The sequence below is a fragment of the Myxine glutinosa genome, chromosome 5 (assembly GCF_964187855.1).
Source record: "Myxine glutinosa chromosome 5, kmMyxGlut1.1, whole genome shotgun sequence".
Taxonomy (NCBI): domain Eukaryota; kingdom Metazoa; phylum Chordata; class Myxini; order Myxiniformes; family Myxinidae; genus Myxine; species Myxine glutinosa.
In genome coordinates, this window is record NC_136265.1 from 198,675,300 (window position 1) to 198,699,944 (window position 24,645).

Consider the following 24,645-nt stretch of genomic DNA (forward strand, 5'->3'; position numbering starts at 1 on the left):
GTTTGGAACTCCCGGCTCGGCTTTTTGACGGCGGTGCCTTCCGGCCCGACCGTGCCCAGTCCCCGCTGAACCTTCCTTGCCTCTCCAAGCCATCCACCTTCAGCCATTCATTCCTGCCTGCATTTCCCCATGTAGGTGTGATCGTTCGTCTGTCTTTCATGTTGTCCTGGGGTATTAATTAAGCTTGTATAGTTAAGCTAATCATTGCACTATGTCTCCTGCTCCTTCCATTGCCTTGTAAATCGTATTTCCTTTCCTTTCTGCGTTAGTTGTGTGTAAATAGTAATAAATCCTGTTATTCCCTACTTTGTCTTTTTCTTCTTCATGCTCTTTCGGTCGCTTTAGAGGTTTCCATCATTGCACACCTGTGGCACGATTTGGCCAACGTTTAGGATCGGGTTTAGTATTGTTAATGGCTCGAACGTCGGGTTGCTAACACTGCTCGGCAATTATAACATCTAAAAACCGGGGTTCGAGCGGTACTTGTCTCCCTAGTCTGCGGAGGGACGGATAAAGGTATTCGGGATAAACCCTGGACCCATAACCCTGATCCGTTCCATCCCGCAGGAGAGCGTTACAAGTACCAGGACCGGGGAGACGGCCAGCTTAACAGGAGAAGGGGCTAATCACCCCTTGCTAACGGGAGAGCCGTCCCCCGAATCCGTAAATATATATATATTGTTGCGGATATGGGATTTGGCCTCCATCCATATCCGCTTGTAAATATTCCCCTATTTCCCCAATACCCCCCAACTATCCCCAATCCCCCATTCCCTAGTCCCATTGCCTGTAAATAACACTCTGTAGAACCGACCTTCCCCTTTTTCCCCCATTAAATGTCGTGCCCAGGTCCACCGCATCTCACGTAGACAACTTTCGGACATCTTGCTAGTTATTCTTAGTCTATGTCAGTTAAGGACTCGTTTCCATTAATTCTGACTCTTCGTTGCACCAGAATGTGATTGTATGGCACCAGTAGTGAGTTTAGGACCTCCCCATACCTCCTCCCATCTTCCCCATGAAACAACAACAACAACAACAACTACCACAACAGCGCGCGGGGAGTGTGCGTCCTCACTCCGGCTCGGTTAGCCGCCATTGCCCATGTGCGCCGACGGGGTTACCACGAAGGGGCTGCCTGTCGGCCCCTCGTCAAGGGCGGAGCCCGGTAACCCCCCGCACCCAATAAGAAGCAACGGGCCGATTCCATCTGGGGCGGAGCTAACGAGCCGAGGGCGTGTCACTCCCCGCCGGATATACGCAGCGACTTACCGGACGTGACGAGAGATGCGCCCCGAGCTTGAAGTGAAGAGAACCAGACGCCACCTCCGAGCGCTGAGAGACCTCCCTGCATCTTTTGGGCCGCGCTATCCTGTCCCTGAGCACAAGGTGCACCTTGTGCTGTCCACCGACTACCTGCCCTTCCTTGCCATCAATCCCCGTGTGAGTCAGTCTTGTCCTGTTTATCTGTGGTCTGTCGGGGTTACTATAAGACCGTGATTAAGTGCCTACCTTCCTATGCTGTCTCTCTTGTCCTTGTAATCTAACGTTCCAAAATATTATAACCTCCTCCGGAGGTCTTGAGAACTGTACCCCTGGTGTCGTGTCATTTTAACCCAGCCGTTGTGTCCTTTCCTCAATTGATTTAGCGTAGCGCGACTCGGCCAACGTTCGAGTATAATCGGGTAAACTGTGCAGACGCGGTCATACCAAACCGCTCGGTAAACCAACATCCACAACCGCGTCTGTAACAATATATATATATATATATATTGTTGCGGAATGCGGATATGAGGATTGTGTTTTTTTTTATTGTGTGCTTTATTATTATTATTGGTTATTCTGCGCCTCCTGCCTCCGGAGCTGTGTAAAGGTCAAAAGGGCGTCCCATAATTAGTCCACAAGCATACACATCAGCCAATCATAGAATACCCCTGTTCGATAGTTATATCTTATTCTGTGTTTTAGGGTAAGGCTGTGTCTCCCATTAATAGAAGTACTCCATTGCACCAAGTGAAAGAGATAGATTCCCTTCATTCCCAGTCCCAAAACCTCCATTCCCCCTTTTCGTCGATTTGCTAACTACCTCCGCTCCAATTGCTGCCATTGACCACGAGGCAGGGTTGGGGAAGAAAGGCGGGTCCCCACCTCGTCATAGAGGGGAGGAGTGAGCCAGCCCCACTCGACCAACCATGAGCCAGGGGTTTGGCTAGAGAGGGCGGAGGAAGAGCGATCGGGGAGGTTCGCAAAGGTTGAGGGGCGGGGCCTATATAACCCACGGCAGGGCGTTTCCCGAGCAGATGAGCTTTTACAGAGTCGAGGAGGGAGGAGATCAGAAGACAGGAAGGCCTTGAGTTGGACTAAGAAAGAGAGAGAAAGAGTCCTGAAGCTTGTGAGGGAAGGAGAGAGAACCCGTCACACCAAGCTCCGCGTTGGCTCCACCAAGCGTTCACCTCCACCAAGGCTCCACCAAGCTCCGCGTTGGCTCCACCAAGCGTTCACCTCCACCAAGGCTCCACCAAGCTCCGCATTGGCTCCACCAAGCGTTCACCTCCACCAAGGCTCCACCAAGCTCCGCGTTGGCTCCACCAAGCGTTCACCTCCACCAAGGCTCCACAAAGCTCCACGTTGGATCCACCAAGCGTTCACCTCCACCAAGGCTCCACCAAGCTCTGCGTTGGCTCCACCAAGCGTTCACCTCCACCAAGGCTCCACCAAGCTCCGCGTTGGCTCCACCAAGCGTTCACCTCCACCAAGCGTTCACCTCCACCAAAGCTCCACCAAGCTCCGCGTTGGCTCCACCAAGCGTTCACCTCCAGCCATCCACCTCCTGCCATTCCTGTCATTCCCCGCGTGAGTCTGTCTTTTGTTTGTTCTGTCATGGGTTAATTAAGACTGTAGGTAAGCTAGTATTTGCACTGTGTCACCTGCGTCTTATGTGTTGTAAATAAACGTGACTGCTTTCTTCTTGATTATATGTGTAAATAATAAATCCAATTACTCTTCTGTACGTTTTCTCGTCTTATTCCTTTTTTCCTCTTTGTATTCGGTCGCTTTAGAGTTTTCCCGATTGAATAGCGGTGGCGCGATCCAGCCAAAGTTTGGGGTAAATCGGGTGTTAGAGTCGGGGAATAACTGTTCGGTCGCGGTAATATACCACCGCTCGGTCAAAATAACATCTTAACCGCGTCCGTAACAATTGGTGTCGGGGAGTGGGATACGAGGCCCGAAGCGCGCTTAACGCGCTCAAAATTACAAAATGCTGGAAATTTGTGTTGTTGTAAAGGAAAACCCGAATTTTGAAATCGCGCCATGGCGATCAAGGCGATCGGATGCCGGTGGGTGAGCTAGAGGAGGGGTTAGGAGTAACCCAGGATCAAATGGAGGGGAGCAATGAGGAGGCGGTTGAGGGGGTATCAGACGCACAAAATGGCGCTCTCGCGCACGAGGTTACGGGCGCGCAAAATGGCGCCTCGCACATGGCTACGGCGACCGCGCCCGCGACCGTAGCAGCGCCGCTGGTGGATTTGAACCTTTTTTTAATACAAATGAAGGCCCTTATGGACAAGAATAGCGAAGAAATGGAAGACAGAAGGAGGGCTGATAGTGAAGAGATGGAAAACAGAATGATGGGGGCCCTTATGGGACAAATGGGAGACCAAATTGGAGGTTTGAAAAACAGTATGGGGGCAATGAGGGACGAATTGGGGGGTAATGGGGGGCGAAATGGGGGGCAAAATGGGAGGAATGGGGGGCAAAATGGGAGAAATGGGGGAACGGCTAGAAGCTAAAATTGAGGGGTTAGACAATGGGATAAAAGAGGTAAAGAATGGGTTAACGTGGGTGGAAAATAGAATGGCTGCCCAGGAGAATCAGTTAGAGGGGGTGAAAAATGGGTTAATGGGGTTAGAAAATAGGATGGAAGACAAATTACGGGAAATAGGGGAGCAATCCGCCCGGGAAATCGAACAGATGGGGAACCAGATGGAGGAGATGAAGGAGGAGATACGACGAGGTGTAAGTGAGGAGGTCTCGGGGGTACGCGAGGAGGTAAAGCGAGGCGAAAAGCGTATAGAGAAAGAGGTGAGGAATAATACGGCTAGGTTACAGGGGGGAATAGAGGGTCTGACGAAGGGAGTAGAACAGCTGACAGTGGGACAAAAGGAACTAGTGGACCAAGTGGAAAAGAACACGGCAATAATCGGGGGGTTAAAAGCGACACAAAAAGACATAAAAAACGAATTAATAGCAACACAAAAGGAATGTCAGATGGTACATGAGGGGTTGACGAAGAAGTTGGAGGAGGTGACAGAAGTAATGGAGACGAAGGACCGAGAGGTGAGGACGCACATAGAAACGGTTAAGGTGGCGTTAGAGGAAGAGATAGAGGGGGCGCACCGGGAGATGAAGGAAGTAAAGGAAAAATTAGAGGAGGTGGAAGAAGGGGTGAGTGAAATTAAGAAGAGACGAAGGGAAACTAAAAAGGAAATAAAGGAGGAGGTGATGGAATTGGTACAAGGTCTGTGCTCGAATCGTGATGAGGTGCTCACTAACCAAATAAAGAGTTTGCAGGTGGCAGAGGAGGTGCGGAGACGAGGTGTCAAGGTGAGTGGCGATATATTCGGAAATGTATATGATGTGAGGGGAGCTTCAGTCGGCTTGGGGGTTGATTTAGACCCGGGTGTTCGTGAGGGACCAATGGTGAGGTGTATGACTGGTCCGGAGTGTGTGGAAAGAGGAGGTGAGCAAGGAGGTCTGGCTATGGGGAGTGAGGGGGGTGCTGGTGAGCAAGAATGTGCGGGTATGGAGTGGGTAGCGGGTTGCGGCAGGGCGACCCAGGCATCGACACCACGGGGAGTAGTGTTTGGAGGAACGGGGGACGCGCGGGAGCCCCCCGGGAATAGCGTACCGTGGGAGCCCGAGCGGTTTGGTCCCGCGTTGATCCCGCAGGGAGTGACGCGCGGGGTCCGACCTTCCGGCGCCCACAAAGTCCCACTCGTGCCGTATGACGGCAAGAGTGATTTGAGGGCATACCTGGCACAGTTTGAGTATGTGTGTAAAGGCAACGGTTGGAATCCGGACGAAGGTGGAGTACACCTGGTAGGGGCACTGCGCGGTGCGGCAGCGGAGGTGCTGACAGCTTTACCACCGGGTGCTCTCACCCTGCCAGCTCTCCGTGCAGCTTTAATTAACCGTTTCGGCATTGAGCAGCAAAGCGAGCTTGTTAAAGCTCAACCTGCGCAGCGTAAACGCAAGCCCCAGGAGACCATCGGGGAACTTGCTCACGATATTCGCCGCGCAGTAGGGATTGCACACGCGGACATGGCAGCGAGTTCCCAGGAAAGCCTGGCGCTGGATCACTTTATTCAGGCCCTTCCGGATCTGGAGCTCCGACAACAGCTCGCCATGTGGCGCCCGCAGACCATGAGTGAGGCGGCCGACGCTGCAGCCCGTTGGGAAGCAGCGAGGCCCCTGACCCGGGGAGGCGAGCGCCATGCAGTGGCGGTGCGTCAGGTGGGGCCCGAGATGGGGGGCGGCCCCCTAAGGGGGCCCGCCCCCGACGGGGGCCCTGACCTGGAGAGCATGGTTCGGAGGCTGGTGGATCGGCGTCTGGCGGGACCTGGACCATGGCAGGCGGCCCCAGTGGTGGCCCCCGGTAGTCCCTGACAGAGTACCCCAATTCGGACATACAGGGGGGGGGGGGGGGGGGGGAATTTGGAATACCGGAGGCAAGCACCTTACCAGGTGAGGTGCTATAATTGTGCTCGGATGGGTCACCGTGCGTGGGAGTGTCGAGCTCCGCGCCGGGACGTTCCCCGCCAACCGATGCCCTCAACTCTGCCCCGTATCGATCGGCCTAGCCGACCTCAGACACCCCCCCGCCATGGCCCGGGAAACTAGAACGTGCCGGGCATGCAGGGCGGTGTTCGGCAGTAGGGGATGGGGAGAAGCCCTCGTTGACGTGACAGGTCATTCATTGTGGCCAAATTGGAACGGGTAGTTTGACAATTCGGTGCAAAATTGCCGGCGTGGGGGTAGACGCCGTGGTGGACACGGGAGCCAGCGCCACGATCATCAGCCCCGTGGTCCTTAATTCGAGTGCAGATGGCTGGGGTAAAATCCAGCGTCTGGAAAATCATAGCTTGCAGCTGGCTACCGGGGCAACGGCTGCGATCATAGGGCGTGGTTTTGTGACCCTCCAGTTGGGATCGGTAAAGCAAGAGATAGAGGTTTGGGTGGCGGAGGTGTGCGACCCGTGCTTAATAGGGTTGGATTTGTTGACTGCCGGCGGTTGTAAAATCGACTTGGGCCGGGGGATCCTGCAATGGGGGGTGGAGGAGCTACCATTGGAGGGGGTGAGCACGGCCGAGAGGGTGGAGCTGGAGGCTCCTGAGGCCGTGACCATCCCTCTGGGGGCCGAGGCCGTAGTGCCGGCCCGATGGTTAGCCCGCCCGACATGGCAGGAATCCTGCGGCCTGGTCGAACCGGTGGCAGCGCGATCCATACCTGGTTTAATCGTGGGCCGCACCCTTGTAAAAACGGACGGGCCGGTGGTGGCCGTCCGAGTAATTAATATTAGCACAGAACCACGCACTATCGTAAAGGGCACGAAGATAGCTGGCTGCACCCCAGTTAGAGAAGTCGCGTCAGTGAGTAGCGAGAACATCCAGCCGAGCCGGCCCCAGGGGGAGCCTTCAATAAGTTCTAGGAATTGGCCCGATCCCATTTGCGAGATGGTAAATCGTAGTAGCGTAGAGTTGGGAGGTACCCAGAGGGAGGCCTTACACAAACTGGTTGGGTCCCATTTGGACCTCTTCTCCTTGTCCACCGAGGATATTGGACGTACGGGCCTGGTGAAACATCAGATCCACACCGGTGAGGCCCGGCCTATTCGTCAGGCCGCCCGACGGCTCCCTTGGAGCAAGAGGGCGGAAGCTGACGAGCAGGTTGAAAAAATGCTTGACGCAGGTGTGATCGAGCCCTCGGGAAGTCCTTGGATGTCACCTGTTGTGCTGGTCAAAAAGAAGGATGGGACCACGCGGTTCTGCGTGGACTATCGCCAGCTAAACAACGTGACACTCAAGGACTCATATCCCCTGCCAAGGATTGATGACACCCTCGATGCCGTTGCGGGCTCAAATTGGTTCACAACTGTGGACCTCAAGAGTGGGTATTGGCAGGTGGAGATGGATCGGACAGGGAAGGAGAAAACGGCATTTTCCACAGGTAAGGGGCTGTATCAGTTCACTGTGATGCCGTTTGGTTTGTGTAACGCCCCCGCCACCTTTGAGAGATTAATGGAGCATGTGCTAGGCGGCATGCCATGGCAATCATGCCTGGTATACCTGGATGACGTCCTGGTACATGCCAAGACCTTCCCCCAGGCGTTAGCTAGTTTGGACCAGGTGTTCGGGTGCCTCAGACAGGCATGGTTAAAGCTGAACCCGAGTAAGTGCACTTTGTTTGCAAGAGAGGTGGCCTATCTAGGCCACGTGATCGGCAGCGAGGGGGTAAAAACGGACCCAGACAAAATTAAAGCGGTAGAGGAGTGGCCCGCACCACGGACCATCAAAGAGGTGCGGGGATTCTTAGGCCTCTGCTCCTACTACCGGCGCTTTGTGGCAAAATTTGCGGAGTTGGCCCTTCCCCTCCACCGGCTTACGGAGAAGGGGACGCGATTCAATTGGACATGGGAGTGCCACGAGGCCTTCAAAAAATTGAAGGGGTGTTTAACATCCGCACCCCTTCTAGCTTACCCCACTAGTAACGGGGCATTTACCCTGGACACGGATGCAAGCCAGGAAGGATTGGGCGCAGTTTTGTCTCAGACCCAGGAGGGCGTGGAGAGAGTGATTGGTTACTATAGTTGGGCCTTAAGTAGGCCCGAGCGAAATTATTGTGTCACTCGCAAAGAGTTATTGGCTATGCTGGCTGCCATGAACCATTTCCACCCGTACCTGTACGGGCGGAAATTTTCGGTTCGAACTGACCATTCCTCCCTGCAATGGCTCCTGCGGTTCAAGGAACCGGAGGGCCAAATTGCAAGGTGGTTGGAAAAGTTGCAGCAGTACGATTTCAATGTGGCCCATAGGGCCGGGAAGGCCCATGGTAATGCGGACGCACTCTCTCGGCGTCCTTGTCTGGGGGAAAACTGCAAATTTTGTGCGAGACACGAGGAGAGGGAGCAATTGGGCGATTCTGCCCCGATTCTCGTCGTCCGGGCAACCCGGGTGAGAGGGCCAATTTTGCCACTAACCGCGGACGAGGAATTTGGAGAATTGGCCTGGAGCACGGCCCAGCAGGAGGATCCTGTCCTGGGGCCGGTGTTCAATTGGGTCAAATTGGGGCAAAGACCAAAGGGGGAAGAGGTCACCCCCCTTGGGGCGCAAACAAAGGCGTATTGGGCTCAGTGGCAGACCCTGGAGTTGAAAGGCAACATCTTATATCGCAAGTGGGTGGAGGTTCCCTCTGATAGAACTTCCTGGCTGGTGATAGTCCTTGACAAATTCAAGAACGTCATATTACAACAGGTGCATGGTACCCGCTCCGGCGGCCATTTGGGCAGGACAAAGACAATATCTCGGGTCCGCCGGAGGTTCTATTGGGTGAATATGGGGCGCGACATACAGGACTGGTGTCGGAGATGCGACGCCTGTTCTGCCAAAAAGGGACCAGCACGGAGGATGAGGGCCCCCCTTCAATTACATCAGGTGGGGGCCCCCCTTGAGCGGGTGGCTATGGATATTATAGGACCGCTGCCCCGCACCCGCCAAGGTAATAAGTATATCCTCGTTGTAATGGACTATTTCACCAAGTGGCCGGAGGCCTACGCCCTCCCCAACCAAGAAGCCGGGGTTGTGGCGCAGGCCTTCGTAGAAGGATTTGTATGTCGGCACGGGATTCCACAGGAGCTGCACACCGATCAGGGTCGAAATTTTGAAAGTCAATTGCTAAAAGATGTGTGTAGACTCCTGTCAATTCGGAAAACCAGGACCACGCCCTTGCGGCCACAATCTGACGGGATGGTGGAAAGGTTCAATCGAACATTGATCCAACAACTGGCATTGTTCACCACCACCCGTCAGGATGACTGGGACGAACATCTCCCGTACCTGTTGATGGCCTACCGAACTAGCCAGCACGGGGCCACCGCATGCAGTCCAGCGTTGCTTATGTATGGGCGGGAGTTACGGTCCCGCCGACTTGCTGTGCGGTCCCGTGCCAGACACCACGGATACACCGCCGAGGGAGGGTTACGCACGTCACTTGGAGGAAGGCATGGAGCGGGTCCATGCCTTCGCCCGCCGCCAGCTCCATCTGGCGGGGGCCAAGATGAAGCGCAGGTATGACGACCGGAGCCAGGGGAGTCAATACGCTCCGGGGATGAAGATTTGGTTCTTTAATCCCCGGAGGCGGAAGGGCAGGTGCCAAAAACTCACCTCCCCCTGGCAAGGCCCGGGAGTCGTCCTGTCGCAAATCTGTGACGTGGTCATTAAGATCAAAATGGGGCCACGGGCCCCCCCTCGGATCGTCAATGCCGACCGGATAAGACCTTATGCCGGCGAGCAGGCGCCCTCATGGATCGCCTCGGCTCTAGATGCCGAGGCAGGACCCAGTACCTCTTGCGACGGGGGCTCGTAGCGTCAGAGGACTGGGGGGATGGTAGTGGAACCCCCCGCTGTGGTGGGATGGCAACTCTGTCCTCCCTTACAGAAAAGGGGGGCAAAGGAGCACTAGTTTATGGGGTTTATGGCAGTGAAAACTAGCCCGGGTGGATTAGGATATTGTGTGTAGGGCCCTAGAAGATGACATTAGGTAACGTTAAGATTAGTTAGTGACAATGACACCTGTAGTGGGGACGCAGGTAGAGTAGAGTGGATGATAATGACGTGGGAGCGCAATAGTTTAAAGGGGCGACTGGGAAGCGCAAGTTTCAGAGGGGAGTAGTTAGCTGAGATGATGCCGTGTGTGTGAGGATTGAACAGGTGTGATTGAACAGGTGTGATTGCACAGGTGTGCAACTGAACAGGTGTGTGGAGCAGTGTATGAGTGAGTAAAGGTGATTGTGTATTGTGCTGCCCGAAGGGTCCAGGAAGAGGAGGAGGGTGCAGGTGGCACCAGGTGATTGCACAGGTGTGCAACAACAGGTGTATGTGGCTGTGTGGAATAAATGGTAGTGTGGAATATCTGGAGTATTGGAATGGATGGTTGTGGAGTGAGTATGGTGGAAGTTGTGGAGTGGAGTGGATGGTGCGAAGGTGTGAATGGGGGAAGAGTGGACCCCCATCACGGATACCCGGGGCGGGTAGTGTAAGTGTTAGGTCGAGGGTACAGGTAAATTGTGGTTGGATATTGGCATCTGTGGTGCGGTTGGAAGAATTGATGTTTGGATGGGTGCATTAGTGTTGTGGAAATGGCTGGGCATGTGGCCTGTTAGTGTGTGTAGTTGGTTTGGGCACTCCACCACTGTGAGGATGTCGGCCAGGTAAGGCCGCAGGTGGGCTCTGGGAGTCGGTAGTAGTTGTTGTGGATGGGGCCCGAGGATCCGGAGGACGGACCCGGGTAGCCCAGTGCCAGAGGGCACCGAGTGGGGTGACAGAGCCAGGAGGGGCCTTCCCCAGCTAGATAGGTTAGGGTGAGGAGCTAGGTAAGCTCGGGTGGCAACTGCAGTGGTGGAGGTGTGCAGGTGGGTAGACCTGCTGGGAGAGCTACACGTCGCAGCCCAGAAATTGTGCGAGGGCACCGGGAGATGAATCGGGGGAGTGAGACCCCAAATTGAGAAGCACCACAGTTTGGTCAATGGGAATTGGTTTTTAGAACCCATAGTGTAAGTTGGCCAATGGATTGGCAGGGAAAGACCCCGGGTAGTGTAAAGTGTGTTAAAATCATTTAGAGGATAGTTAGGATGAAGGATCTCCTCGCACCATCTGCATCCACTCACCCGAGGTGACAGGTACTCCACACCATGCCATGTTTTGATTATTTTTTATGATGCAAATGTTTGGATTGTGAGACGCATCATGACGTGGGTGTGACATTGTGCTTGATGTTCCATCTCTTCCTCCTTATGAGGATTGATGATGAATTGGGTGATGGCAAATTTTGGTTAGAGGGATTGTGGTGACGAATTTGGTATAGAGGAAATATGGGGGAGACGTGACAGTAGCGACGGATTTAATTGGTAATGTGTAGATTTTGTACATATGGGGTAAGGGCAAGGGTAGTGTAGGTGACAGGGGGGTGACGTACGGTAGGGATGAGCTTTCTCATTTTGCTTTCCGTACGCATTTCGCCTTGCATTGCCTTATTGATGTGTACCCTTGTGACCTTACCCCTCGCTCATTTGTCTCTTTTGTCTCCCACATGACCTGTGCGCCATTGGGCGCCGAGGGGAGCGTGCGTGAGTCGGCTATTGTGCGCCCGGCACTCTCAGAACCAGCTGTCTGCATCGATGCACCACATTATGGACCACATGCCTGTGGCCGAGCACCACTGATGGACCCCGTGGGTTGGGGCATGGCCTCTCTGCTGGAACCGGCCATGAGGGCCCGAAATCTTGCTGGCGGACCTTGGCCACAGGGCACCGATGCCCCACAGGTGAACCACACTAGTCAGCCCTGTGGGCCATAATTAAAATAAAATAAAAAGGACACATTGGGTGCATTTTTCAGTTCAAATAGGCCGCCAGTAAGAAAATGAAAGAATGACAACATCTGGAAGAACAAATAATAATAACCAGCAGAGGGAGCCGAAGAGCAAGAGATCATCTGCAGGGTTAGGGGTTGTTGATTTATTTTTTATTGTTGATCATTGATGAACAGTGATGACTGCACCGATTGGTGCTTGGGTGTGTATTGGTGCGTTTTTGGGTGCTTTAATGGTGCATTGATGCAGAGCAGACTGTCTCCCCCCCAGAAAGAACAATTACAGGTCCTGGGTTAGTTTTGTAAAGAAAAATAGCGTCATTGTAAATAATGCTCCCCACCGTCAGTGTGAAGTTTGAAGACCATTCCGCAATTCGGTTAACTGTGGGCGTAAGTCTGTTAGGCAGGGTGCAATGGAGCAGCGGGACACATTTATTTATGTTTTAAAAACTGTCGCACTCAGGGTCAGGTTAAAAGTAGAGGGAACTACACCTACGTGTCACACTAAATAAAAAGTTGTAGGCCCGGGACGTGCCTAAGAGGAGGAGGGTGCAGTGTTGCGGATATGAGGATTGTGTTTTTTTTTATTGTGTGCTTTATTATTATTATTGGTTATTCTGCGCCTCCTGCCTCCGGTACTGTGTAAAGGCCAAAAGGGCGTCCCATAATTAGTCTACAAGCATACACATCAGCCAATCATAGAATACCCCTGTTCGATAGTTATATCTTATTCTGTGTTTTAGGGTAAGGCTGTGTCTCCCATTAATAGAAGTACTCCATTGCACCAAGTGAAAGAGATAGATTCCCTTCATTCCCATTCCCAAAACCTCCATTCCCTCTTTTCGTCGATTGGAAACTACCTCCGCTCCAATTGCCGCCATTGACCACGAGGCAGGGTTGGGGAAGAAAGGCGGGTCCCCACCTCGTCATAGAGGGGAGGAGTGAGCCAGCCCCACTCGACCAACCATGAGCCAGGGGTTTGGCTAGAGAGGGCGGAGGAAGAGCGATCGGGGAGGTTCGCAAAGGTTGAGGGGCGGGGCCTATATAACCCACGGCAGGGCGTTTCCCGAGCAGATGAGCTTTTACAGAGTCGAGGAGGGAGGAGATCAGAAGACAGGAAGGCCTTGAGTTGGACTAAGAAAGAGAGAGAAAGAGTCCTGAAGCTTGTGAGGGAAGGAGAGAGAACCCGTCACACCAACCCTCCACCAAGCTCCGCGTTGGCTCCACCAAGCGTTCACCTCCACCAAGGCTCCACCAAGCTCCGCGTTGGCTCCACCAAGCGTTCACCTCCACCAAGGCTCCACCAAGCTCCGCGTTGGCTCCAACAAGCGTTCACCTCCACCAAGGCTCCACCAAGCTCCGTGTTGGCTCCACCAAGCGTTCACCTCCACCAAGGCTCCACCAAGCTCCGTGTTGGATCCACCAAGCGTTCACCTCCACCAAGGCTCCACCAAGCTCCACGTTGGCTCCACCAAGCGTTCACCTCCACCAAGGCTCCACCAAGCTCCGCGTTGGCTCCACCAAGCGTTCACCTCCACCAAGCGTTCACCTCCACCAAAGCTCCACCAAGCTCTGCGTTGGCTCCACCAAGCGTTCACCTCCAGCCATCCACCTCCTGCCATTCCTGTCATTCCCCGCGTGAGTCTGTCTTTTGTTTGTTCTGTCCTGGGTTAATTAAGACCGTAGGTAAGCTAGTATTTGCACTGTGTCACCTGCGTCTTATGTGTTGTAAATAAACGTGACTGCTTTCTTCTTGATTATATGTGTAAATAATAAATCCAATTACTCTTCTGTACGTTTTCTCGTCTTATTCCTTTTTTCCTCTTTGTATTCGGTCGCTTTAGAGTTTTCCCGATTGAATAGCGGTGGCGCGATCCAGCCAAAGTTTGGGGTAAATCGGGTGTTAGAGTCGGGGAATAACTGTTCGGTCGCGGTAATATACCACCGCTCGGTCAAAATAACATCTTAACCGCGTCCGTAACAATACACACACACACACACACACACACACACACACACACACACACACACACACACACACACACACACACACACACACACACACACACACACACACACACACACACACACACACACACACACACACACACACACACACACACACACACACACACACACACATATATATCTGTGCAGCGTCTGTGTTGTGTTGTCTCGTGTTGTGTTGTGTTGTCACTGAACTACTTTCTCAAACTTTTGTGAAATCGTACCAAACGTCTTGGAATGCACATATCTCTCCTGTTGGTATGTCCTAAGGGTATTTTTTTTGAAAAATTTTCCATTTTTATTTTTTTGGAATTTTTTTTGGGACTTTTTTTTTTTTCAACTTCAATTGTTTATAAAATGTGATATCACGTATATTACAAATACATTTGTGCAAAATAATTGTTTGAATTATGATTGGTTTAAACCATGACAAAACGGCAACTCGGGTACAGTCATTTATCTATATATCTACACATCTGGGCAGTGTCTGTGTTCTCACTTAACGACTCCCTCAAACTTTTGTTTCCGTGGTTGTGAAGTGTTTTTAATAACGTTGTGGTGGTTTTGAATCACGTGGTGGTGAGGTATTTTGAATTATGTGGTGGTGATGTGTTTTGAATTATGTGGTGGTGAGGTGTTTTGATTTACGTGGTGGAGAGGTATTTATAATTACGTGGTGGTGAGGTGTTTTGAATTACGTGGTGGTTAGGTGTTTTGAATTACGTGGTGGTGAGGTGTTTTGAATTACTTGGTGGTGAGGTGTTTTTAAATGACGTGGTGGTGAGGTGTTTTTAATTTCGTGGCTGTGAGGTGTTTTTTTTTTACGTGTTTTATGGCTGTGAGGTGTTTTTAATTTTGTGGTGGGGAGGTGTTTTTAATTTTGTGGTGGTGAGGTGTTTTTATTATGTGTTTTATGGCTGTGAGGTATTTTTATTACGTGTTTTATGGCTGTGATGTATTTTTATTACGCGTTTTATGGCTGTGAGGTGTTTTTATTACGTGTTTTATAGCTGTGAGGTTTTTATTTCGTGTTTTATGGCTGTGAGGTGTTTTTATTACGTGTTTTATGGCTGTGATGTGTTTTTAATTTCGTGGTGGTGTGTTTTTATTACGTGTTTTATGGCTGTGAGGTGTTTTTATTACGTGTTTGATGGCTGTGAGGTGTTTTTAATTTCGTGGTGGTGAGGTATTTTTATTACGTGTTTTATGGCTGTGAGGTGTTTTTATTTCGTGTTTTACGGCTGTGAGGTGTTTTTATTACGTGTTTTATGGTTGTGAGGTGTTTTTATTACGTGTTTGGTGGCTGTGAGGTGTTTTCAATTTCGTGGTGGTGAGGTGTTTTTAATTTTGTTGTGGTGAGGTGTTTTTATTACGTGTTTTATGGCTGTGAGGTGTTTTAAATTACTTGGTGGTGAGGTGTTTTGAATTACTTGGTGGTGAGGTGTTTTGAATTACTTGGTGGTGAGGTGTTTTGAATTATGTGGTGGTGCGGTGTTTTGAATTACGTGGTGGTGAGGTGTTTTGAATTACGTGGTGGTGCGGTGTTTTGAATTACGTGGTGGTGAGGTGTAATCGTCCCAAACTTCCAGTCTGCACCTACCCCTCCCCTATGTATGTGCTGAGGGGTTCTTTCTTGAAAAAAAAAACATTCAACCTAAATCTTCAACCTAAATTGCCTATAAAAATGTAATATCACAAACACAACAAATACATTTGTGCAAAGTAATTGTTTGTATTATGATTGGTGTAAATCATGACAACACAGCAACTCAGGTACAGTCATTATCCTCAGCTAAAATAAGCCCGTTCCTCAGTAACGACGCTTGGTGAGGCGAGCGCAGCGACCCGAGCCAAGCTAGTATATATATATATATATATATATATATATTTATATATATATATATATATATATATATATAGACACACACACACACACACACCAATGCTTGAATTGTCTTTCTTTTCGGCTACCGTTGTATAAATTTGCCATAATTGCTTGTGTACCTTTGCAGGTCTTGCCTGCATTGGGCCTGTAAAAGGAATCGCACACCCATCGTGGCCTACTTACTGGAGGCTGGAGCAGATGCAGAAGCTCTCACCGCAAAGGGAGAACGGGCGGTGGATCTGACACACAACCCGGACATCCGAGCCATTCTTGGCTGTAAGTAAACTCCACTTATTTACCTGAGCCCACTAGACCTGACTTACCAGTTTTCATTATTTGCAATGTGTGACAGCGAGGTGGCAAAAAACAAGAGGTATGCTTCCGGTTACCCCAGAGAGCCCTGTTTATTTTATTTTGTTTTTTTGTCGGGGTGCTGCTCTCCTCTTCCACAGAATGATCTCTTCTTGGAGAGGGCGTTCACACAAGGATATGGAAAAATGGCAATGGTAAACATGTACGACACTTATGGAAATGAAATGCGACTGTTATGACTTATGAGAGAAAAGATTATTTAAAAGGAGATATTACAAATGTGTAACAATAATATACTTCAGCGCCTATCTGCTTTAAACCAGGCCAGACGACTTTAAAAATGGTGGCTTGTACAACATTTGGTGCTCTCTTCCCAGTGCACTGCCATGACAGCATGGGTCAAGCTGGATCTCGGTTCAACACTGAAGGACATATCATCACTTGGGATAAGATTTATAAAAATCGAAGATTATCTGTACTCAAGAAGAGGTTTCTTCGATTCCACAAATGGCCTAAAATGCATTATAAAGGTCCTCTTGATGTCCACCCCGCACACAAACATCATTCGTTTTTCGGGAAATAATAATTGGAGACCTATGCTCTTCACAAAGCTCAGGGGCGTATTAGCTGAGAGACGTTTCTAGGCTAGAACAAATCCTAGATGTGTCGCCCCTCTGATGCAGGGTATATTTAACTGAAGTTGGCAGGAATTTGGAATTTGTTTATGGTGCCAGTGATGATAACTCACCTCATCTTTGCAAACTTCTTCGAAATCTCTCGCCACCGCATCCTTCCATCTGGTCTAAGGCGTTCCTCTTTTCCTTCTTACTAGAAGTCCCATCTTCATCGCTTGCCTCACCACATTCTCTCTCTCCTCCTTCGATGAAACTAGAGGGTTTAGGAGAAAACGATTGATAGCTGGGTAATACATGTGCAGGTATGTTTATGATATGACCGTTGTTAAGAAGCCATTGCATAGGCCTCGTTCTTTGTGGTTTGAAGTACGATACACTGAAAACTATCGTAATTGTTTTTGAGGGGCAGCATTATTTTGTGATGAATCTATTTCACTGTTGGCTCAAGTCTGTTTTAGGAGACACCATCTCCTTACTGGATGGCCGTTGGCTCCCTACAGGAGCTCATCCACCCTTTGATCGGTGTTGTTTTTGGTCCTGGCAGGTGTCACAGTCACCCACCCCACAAGCGAAACTAGTGAGGGGTCTCGGTTTAGTCACCGACAACCCGACCATGCGGCAAGCCCAGGTAGCACTGGGTTGCATGTTACCAGTGGCAGTCCCAAAAGACTGACCTGACCTGATATCTACGTAATTATATCCACTGCCAGCACCTTGTCTTTCATTTCTTCACACTACTATTCCACCACCATTTCTTCTTCCATCCTGTCCATGGTAACAAAGTTTATGTCCACTACAAAATATTTCGCTATTTCTTCCTGTCAATCTACCAACATTTAGACTTGCTTTTTTGTCCCCCGTCGCACCGCGGAGCGAAAGGGGGACTATGGTTTTCCCCTCCGTCCGTGTGTCTGTCCGTGCGTGCGTGCGTACATGCGTGTGTAAGCGAAGGACCGCATACGAATTTGGTGTGTGGGTGCAACCCACGTCAAAATCCAAGATGGCCGCCACCATGTATGTCTGATGCCATGTATGTCTGAACCTTGTGAGCTGAATATCTTGAAAAATAAGTGAAGTACCAACTTCTAATCTGGTGTGTGGGTGTATCTAGGCATAAGGAAGAACGCTATTGAAAATTGGGTCGCCACGGCAAAATCCAAGATGGCCGCCACCATATATATGTCTGAACCTTGTGAGCGAAATATCATATCATAGCATGTTTTCTGCGTTTCCACTTTGTCAACTCACATCACTTCCCCGACGGGGCACCTAGGCGTAACGCTTATTAAGTTTGGTCACCTTTTCACATCTCCTTCGAACTATCTTCTTTGGCCATCTTCGTCCACTGGATGGTAGCCCATGCTCATTACTCATAGGGATTGTGTGTGGATGATGCCTGTCGCTTGCAGGGTATGCCCTAGCATAGGTGCTATTCCCATTCGTATCGTACATCATTTGGATTTGACGGGTGGTTTTACAGTCAGATTTATTACCTGCCGCAAACCCTGGCCATTTATCTGGGCTTGGGATCGGCACTGATACAGGCTACCTTGCCTGCACAAGGGGTTGAGTTAAAAAAAAAAAAGTCTACCTATGTACCCAAAATTAATGAACTCATTTGTGGCCTTTATTTGGAAAAATAATTCCCGACCCGACTAAAAGTCAGATTTGTGGAGGCAGGGCATTGCATCATAAATTGCAGCTTCCTTCCGAGGGACATTAGCATTATTTGGTGAACATTAAAGAAGCCACGGTGTCTTTCAAAGAAGAATAGGCAAGTTACTGCTGGCACTCAGACCAAATTACGAATTCTTAGCCTAACATACACGACATGACCAAACGTATGTGGACACCCAAACATCACACATCTCATTCCAAAATCATGGGCATTAATATGGAGTTTGTCCCCCCCCTTTGCTGCTATAACAGCCTCCACTCTTCTGGGAAGGCTTTCCACTAGATGCTGGAATATTGCTGCGGTGATTTGCTTCCATTCAGCCACAAGAGCATTAGTGAGGTTGGGCACTGATGTTGGGCGATTAGGCCTGGCTCGCAGTCGGCGTTCCAATTCATCCTAAAGGTATTCGATGTGGTTGAGGTCAGGGCTCTGAGCAGGCCAGTCAAGTTCTTCCACACCGATCTCAACAAACCATTTCTGTATGGACTTCGCTTTGTGCACGGGGCCATTGTCATGCGGGGCCATTGTCATGCTGAACCAGGAAAGGTCCTTCCCCAAACTGTTTCCGCAAAGTTGGAAGCACACAATCGTCGAGAATATCATTGTATGCTGTAGCGTTAAGATTTCCCTTCACTGGAACTAAGGGGCCTAGCCCGAACCATGAAAAACAGCCCCAGACCATTATTCATCCTCCACCAAACTTTACAGTTGGCACTACGCATTCAGGCAGGTAGCGTTCTCCTGGCATCCGCCAAACCCAGATTCGTCCATCGGACTGCCAGATGGTGAAGCGTGATTCATCTCTCCAGAGAACGCGTTTCCACTGCTCCAGAGTCCAATGGCGGCGAGCTTTACACCACTCCAGCCGATGCTTGGCATTGTGGATGGTGATCTTCGGCTTGTATGTGGCTGCTCGGCATTGGAAACCCATTTAATGAAGCTCCTGACGAACAGTTGTGCTGACGTTGCTTCCAGAGGCATTTTGGAACTCGGTAGTGAGTGTTGCAACCGAGGACAGACGATTTTTACGTGCTTCAGCACTCGTCGGTCCCGTTCTGTGAGCTTGTGTGGCCTACCACTTTGCGGCTGAGCTGTTGTTGCTCCTAGATGTTTCCACTTCACAATAACAGCACTTACAGTTGACTGGGGCAGCTCTAGCAGGGCAGAAACGTGACGAACTGACTTGTTGGAAAGGTGGCATCCTATGACGGTGCCACGTTGAAAGTCACTAAGCTCTTCAGTACGGCCAATTCTACTGCCAATGTTTGTCTATAGAGATTGCATGGCTGTGTGCTTGATTATATATACCTGTCAGCAATGGGTGTGGCTGAAACAGCCAAATCCACTAATTAGAAGGGGTGTCCGCATACTTTTGGTCATGTAGTGTATCTGCGTGTAGCCTGTGCTCCCAATAAATGAATGATTTATAGAAGACGAAGACTGGAAACTGATGTTTTGTTTGTTACCTCTGACAACAAAGGTGGATGAAGGTTATGCTTTCTCCCATGCCTGTCTGTCTCTGTCTGTGAACAGGATATCTAAAAAAAAGAAAAGTTATGGACAGATGCGGAAGAAATTTGGTGGACAGGTTGGGTGTGTGACGAGGATGAATTGATTCTATTTTGGTGGAGATCCGGATCTGAATGCGGCAATTTATTTTATTTGCTAAGTCATTCTTCACGACTGAGTGATCGGGTAAAAAAAGGATATTTAAAATGATATTTCACAAGGTTGTGGATGGATAATGACAACTTTTTGGATGAGCTGATTCGGTGAGAAGAACAAGCAGATTCGATTTTGGTTCAGGTCCGAATCCAGATCAGGCTTATCAGTGGGATACAAAATGTAAACTGTTGAGCCTGGCAGAGGTATGCGCTCTACCGAGTGCCGTTCTTTGTTTATTGTCCTCCACCCCTCTAACGGGTGGAGGACATGGTCCCCGAAATGGCCTCTAAAGGTGGTTTTTTTTTTTTATACCCCTCTAACGAGGTCGGAGACGGGGACATTAAAATGAGCTCCGACTGACAGACCGATCATTTGTCAATGTACTTTTGTGTACGTGATATTTAAAAAACCGTTGAACATTTAGCTTTCATATTGCAGATATCTACACCTCATGTCAATATCTCAACCTGATTAGATCACAGCTGTGGTGGGCTGAAATCTGTTGCTATGGCAACAATCTCGGTAACTTTGCTTGTGCACGTGATATTTCAAAAACTGTTCCAAACTTCTTTCACATTACACAGATCTATTCCTCATACCACCTGAAAGGTGTGGGACCTCGAGTATCAGCTCCTTGTAGTTTATTATCCTGTGCTCTGTGCAGAGCCTTTTGAGGTGTCACTATCAACTTTCCCACCTTGATGAGGACACTTGTTTATTGTTTGCAGGTGAAAGTTCTGCCAATGATATCGTTGAGGACTCGTCCCTCCCCATCACACCCAACTATATCAGCAATCCACCGTTTCCCTACAGCGCCCCGACAGAAAATGGCGTGGCTGGGAATCCGGACCGGGAGCTCAAGTCCCCGCAGTATGCGGTTGACAGGGAAAGTGGCCACGATGACAGCACCTCACCTCAACTTGCCGGGCTCAAGGTGACATTTTGGAGCATTGTTATCTAAAAAGAAGCTTGCATCAGCTGTTTCGTTTTTATTTATTTTGTGTGTTATTTTATTAAAGAAAAACATTGCGATTATAAATGTACGCCTGCACTATTTCTGTATTTTACTGCGAGCTGCTTTAGGCACCTTGTGCACAGATTGAGGTTGAAAGACAATTAAATAGCTGTTTGTCAAATCTAATAAATATCACGTCTACATATTGCATATGCAAATGATGGAGCTTTACCTCTCCCCTTGCGTCACCTGTAATATATTTCAAAAATTCTACTTCCTTCCCTTACACCTTTGTTTTTCTCACACTATGATTTATTGGGGGGCTTTTCTCCTCTTCCCTTGATTTAAATTTTCTTTTTTTTTACATACGGTGTTAATCTTGTGGAGGAGCTAGAACACAGAACAGATCAGGATATAACAGAAAAAACTAGAACTGCACTGGGTAGAGCGCATATCTCCACCAGGCGGGGGAGTTTACCATTTGTATCCCACTGATGGGCTTGAGCTGCATTGGGACCTGAACCAAAATCGAATCGGCTTGTTCTTGTCACCGAACCAACTCGTGCACAACTTTTTGAGATATCATGCGATATATCGTTTTTGGCCCTATCTATTAATGGTGAAAAAATATTGTATCCGGATCTGGACCTTCACAAAAGTCAAATCAATTTGCCCATGTCACACTCCCAACCTGTCCACCACGTTTCGTCTGAATCCGTCCATGACGTTTTGAGATATCCTGCTCACAGACAGACAGGGGTGAAAATAACATCGATGTGTCGATGTCCGATGTGTCGTCCAATTTGGTTGATAAAGTCCATCATCAGTCTTTATCTAACCCCAGCTACATGGAGAAGGAAGTGCAGGCTGTGGAAGCAGTGTCTGGCCCCAGATATGGCTACCCTGGAAAACAGCCCTCTGAACATGTTGTTCTGGAGCAGCCTGTGTTGGTAGAATTCGCTTAATAGAGTTATTCTTTGCAAACAGCTTCTTCCTAGCCTTGTTAACATCAGTGCAAGTACTTGTTCGATCAAAGAGGAGTATGACAAACCTCTCAACGACACTCATGCTTTGTTCCGAGATCCCACTGGGAGCACGTACCAGTCGCAAAAGTGCATCAGTGAGCTCCGGCAGTGAGTTCCGAGCCCATGCAGTTTTCTTTCCATGTCCAACAAAGGCTGACACCGTATCACACCCTGTTAGGGCACAGACATTTAAATTCATGGCAAGTCCATTGGCTAACTTGGTTCAAAATCTAAAAGAGTTTCCATGTCTTTCAGAGTATTTTTCAGATAAAGATTTTCTAACACAAAAGGGAATTTACCCCTATGACTATATGGACTCATTTGAGAGATTCAATGAAACACAACTTCCTTTAAAAGAAAATTTTGATAAATTAAACAACAGTCATATATCTGATAAAGATTATGTACACGCACAAAATGTTTGGGAAAAATATAACATCAAGAATCTTGGCGAGTATCACGATTTGTATCTCAAAACTGATGTGCTTTTATTGGCCGATGTATTTGAAGCCTTTAGATCTGTTTGTCGCACTGGATATGGATTGGATCCTGCTCACTACTACACAGCACCTGGATTGGCTTGGAGCGCGATGTTGAAAATGACAAAACAAGATTTGGATTTGATAACCGATGTCGATATGCTTTTGATGATTGAAAAGGCAAAAAGACGTGGAATTTCACAAGTATGCTCGAGCAGATACGCAAAAGCAAATAACAAATATCTTCCAAATTATGATTCAACGAAAGAGAGTTCTTACTTGATGTACTATGACGCAAACAACTTGTATGGCTGGGCAATGTCTCAAGCTCTTCCTTATGGGAAACTAAGATGGGTAAAGGAAAAAGACTACACAAAGGTTTTACAAGATGTATGTATCTCTACACAAAAAGAATTGGATGATTCAAAGGTTGGTTATTATTTTGAGGTCGATTTAAAATATCCTGAAGAACTTCATATCAAACATAAAGATCTTCCATTTGCTTGTGAGAAAGAAAGTCCAAAGAAAGAATGGTTGAGTGATTATCAACGATCGTTTGATATAGGTGAATCAACAGAAAAATTACTTACTACATTATATAACAAGAAAAATTATGTTCTACACCAAAGAAATTTGCGACAATATTTATCAAAAGGTCTAAGAGTAGAGAAGATCCACAGGGTTCTAAAGTTCAATCAAAGTCATTGGTTAAAGGGGTACATTGATTTTAATACACAAAGAAGAACAGAGTCAAAAACAGATTTTGAGAAAGACTTTTATAAATTGATGAATAATGCGGTCTTTGGTAAGACCATGGAGAATGTGAGGAAAAGACAAAATATCAGACTAGCAACATCTTGGGAACAAGCATCAAAATTAATTAATAGACCGAGTTTTACTAGAGCTGAGGTCTTTACTGAGAACTTTTGTGCGATCCATTTGGTTAAAGAAAGTATTGAAATGGACAAACCTATTTACATTGGAACATTAATTATTGACTTGTCAAAGTCATTAATGTATGATTACTTTTATATTAATCTAAAATCAAAGTATAAGGATAATGTGTCATTGTTGTATATGGATACTGATAGTTTTATTTTGAAAATTAATACTGATGATGTTTATTCAGACATGAAAAAGGAGATTAATATCTATGACACTAGTAATTACAGTCCAGAGAGTGAGTTGTTCTCTTCTAAAAATAAAAAGGTGATTGGAAAGTTCAAGGATGAATTGGGAGGAAATGTTATGAGTGAATTTGTGGGATTGAGGTCTAAGGCTTATGCTTATAAATACATTGTGAATAACGTTGAAAAGACTGATAAGAAGTTAAAAGGTGTAAAGAAAAATGGCATTAAAGAAACAATAAACTTTAAGGATTATTATAACTGTTTAACAACAAAGAAAGAAGAGTTTAGAAAGATTAATGGAATAAGAAGTTATAAACATCAATTATATTCAGAAGAGGTGAATAAGAAAGCATTGGGGGCTTTTGATGATAAGAGGTTTATTTTAGAAAATGGAATTGATAGTCTCCCTTATGGTTATATAAGTGATAAGTTAAAAAGGGGGGTTAGGGATTTTAACGGGCTACCACCACCTTTTTTCTATTATATAAATGATAGAACCAAGTATCAACCAGACTAAAGAGTGGAGGTGTAATCAACCTTGGTATATAAATGGAAAACACAACGAATGTGAAAAATTTCAGATTCAAGAGGTTGAGAGAATCACTGGTCAGAAGGTTCTCAAGACGGATTTTTTTTTTTTTTTTTTTTTTTTGTATACAAGAAAGAGCGAACATTAATCACACAGAAAGACAAACCGACACATAAAACATATAACATCGGGAGCGGTAGACAAGATGGGGAGAGAGGGGGAAGGACACAAACATTTGAGAGCAGGGACCGAGAGACATGGAGACATCGAGAGATCTGAGAGAGGGCGAGGGCTTTGGGGGGGGGGGGGGGGGGGGGCATGGGAAGGGGGCGGTGGGAGAGGTATAAAACATATGGACACTGCCAGGACTTCCAGGAAAGAAGTTGGAATTTCAAACAAGGTGGATCTGGGGTGAATTAGCGGGGGTAGAAAAGATCAAGGTTTTGGATGGGGGAAGATAAGAGATGGTGGTGAACAGCTGTTTTAAAGACCTGGAGGGAGGAGTGGGATTGAAGGGAGTGAGGGAGTTTGTTCCAGAGGCGGGAGAAAAGAGGAATGAAAGAGTGAAGGTGAGCAGAGAGCCGAGATTTCGGCAGTTTAACCATCAGAGGGTTGCTGGCAGATCTTGTGCGACCTGTAGGAATATTTGGGGGACAGAGCACAGAGAGAGCTGGGGGTGCAAGGCCGGAGAGGAGTCGGT

General features: G+C 48.3%; 1 protein-coding gene across 13 annotated transcripts in view; it reads left to right on the forward strand.

Annotated features, from left to right (window-relative positions):
* ANKRD40 (ankyrin repeat domain 40) overlaps positions 1 to 24,645 on the forward strand; it is a 94,137-nt gene that overhangs the window by 40,203 nt on the left and 29,289 nt on the right. For all 13 annotated transcript variants that reach the window (XM_078779341.1, XM_078779335.1, XM_078779338.1 and 10 more), the window contains exons 3-4: positions 15,665 to 15,813; positions 20,556 to 20,761. In XM_078779341.1, coding sequence (XP_078635467.1) covers positions 15,665 to 15,813; positions 20,556 to 20,761 — 355 coding nt within the window. The remainder of the gene's footprint in view (positions 1 to 15,664; positions 15,814 to 20,555; positions 20,762 to 24,645) is intronic.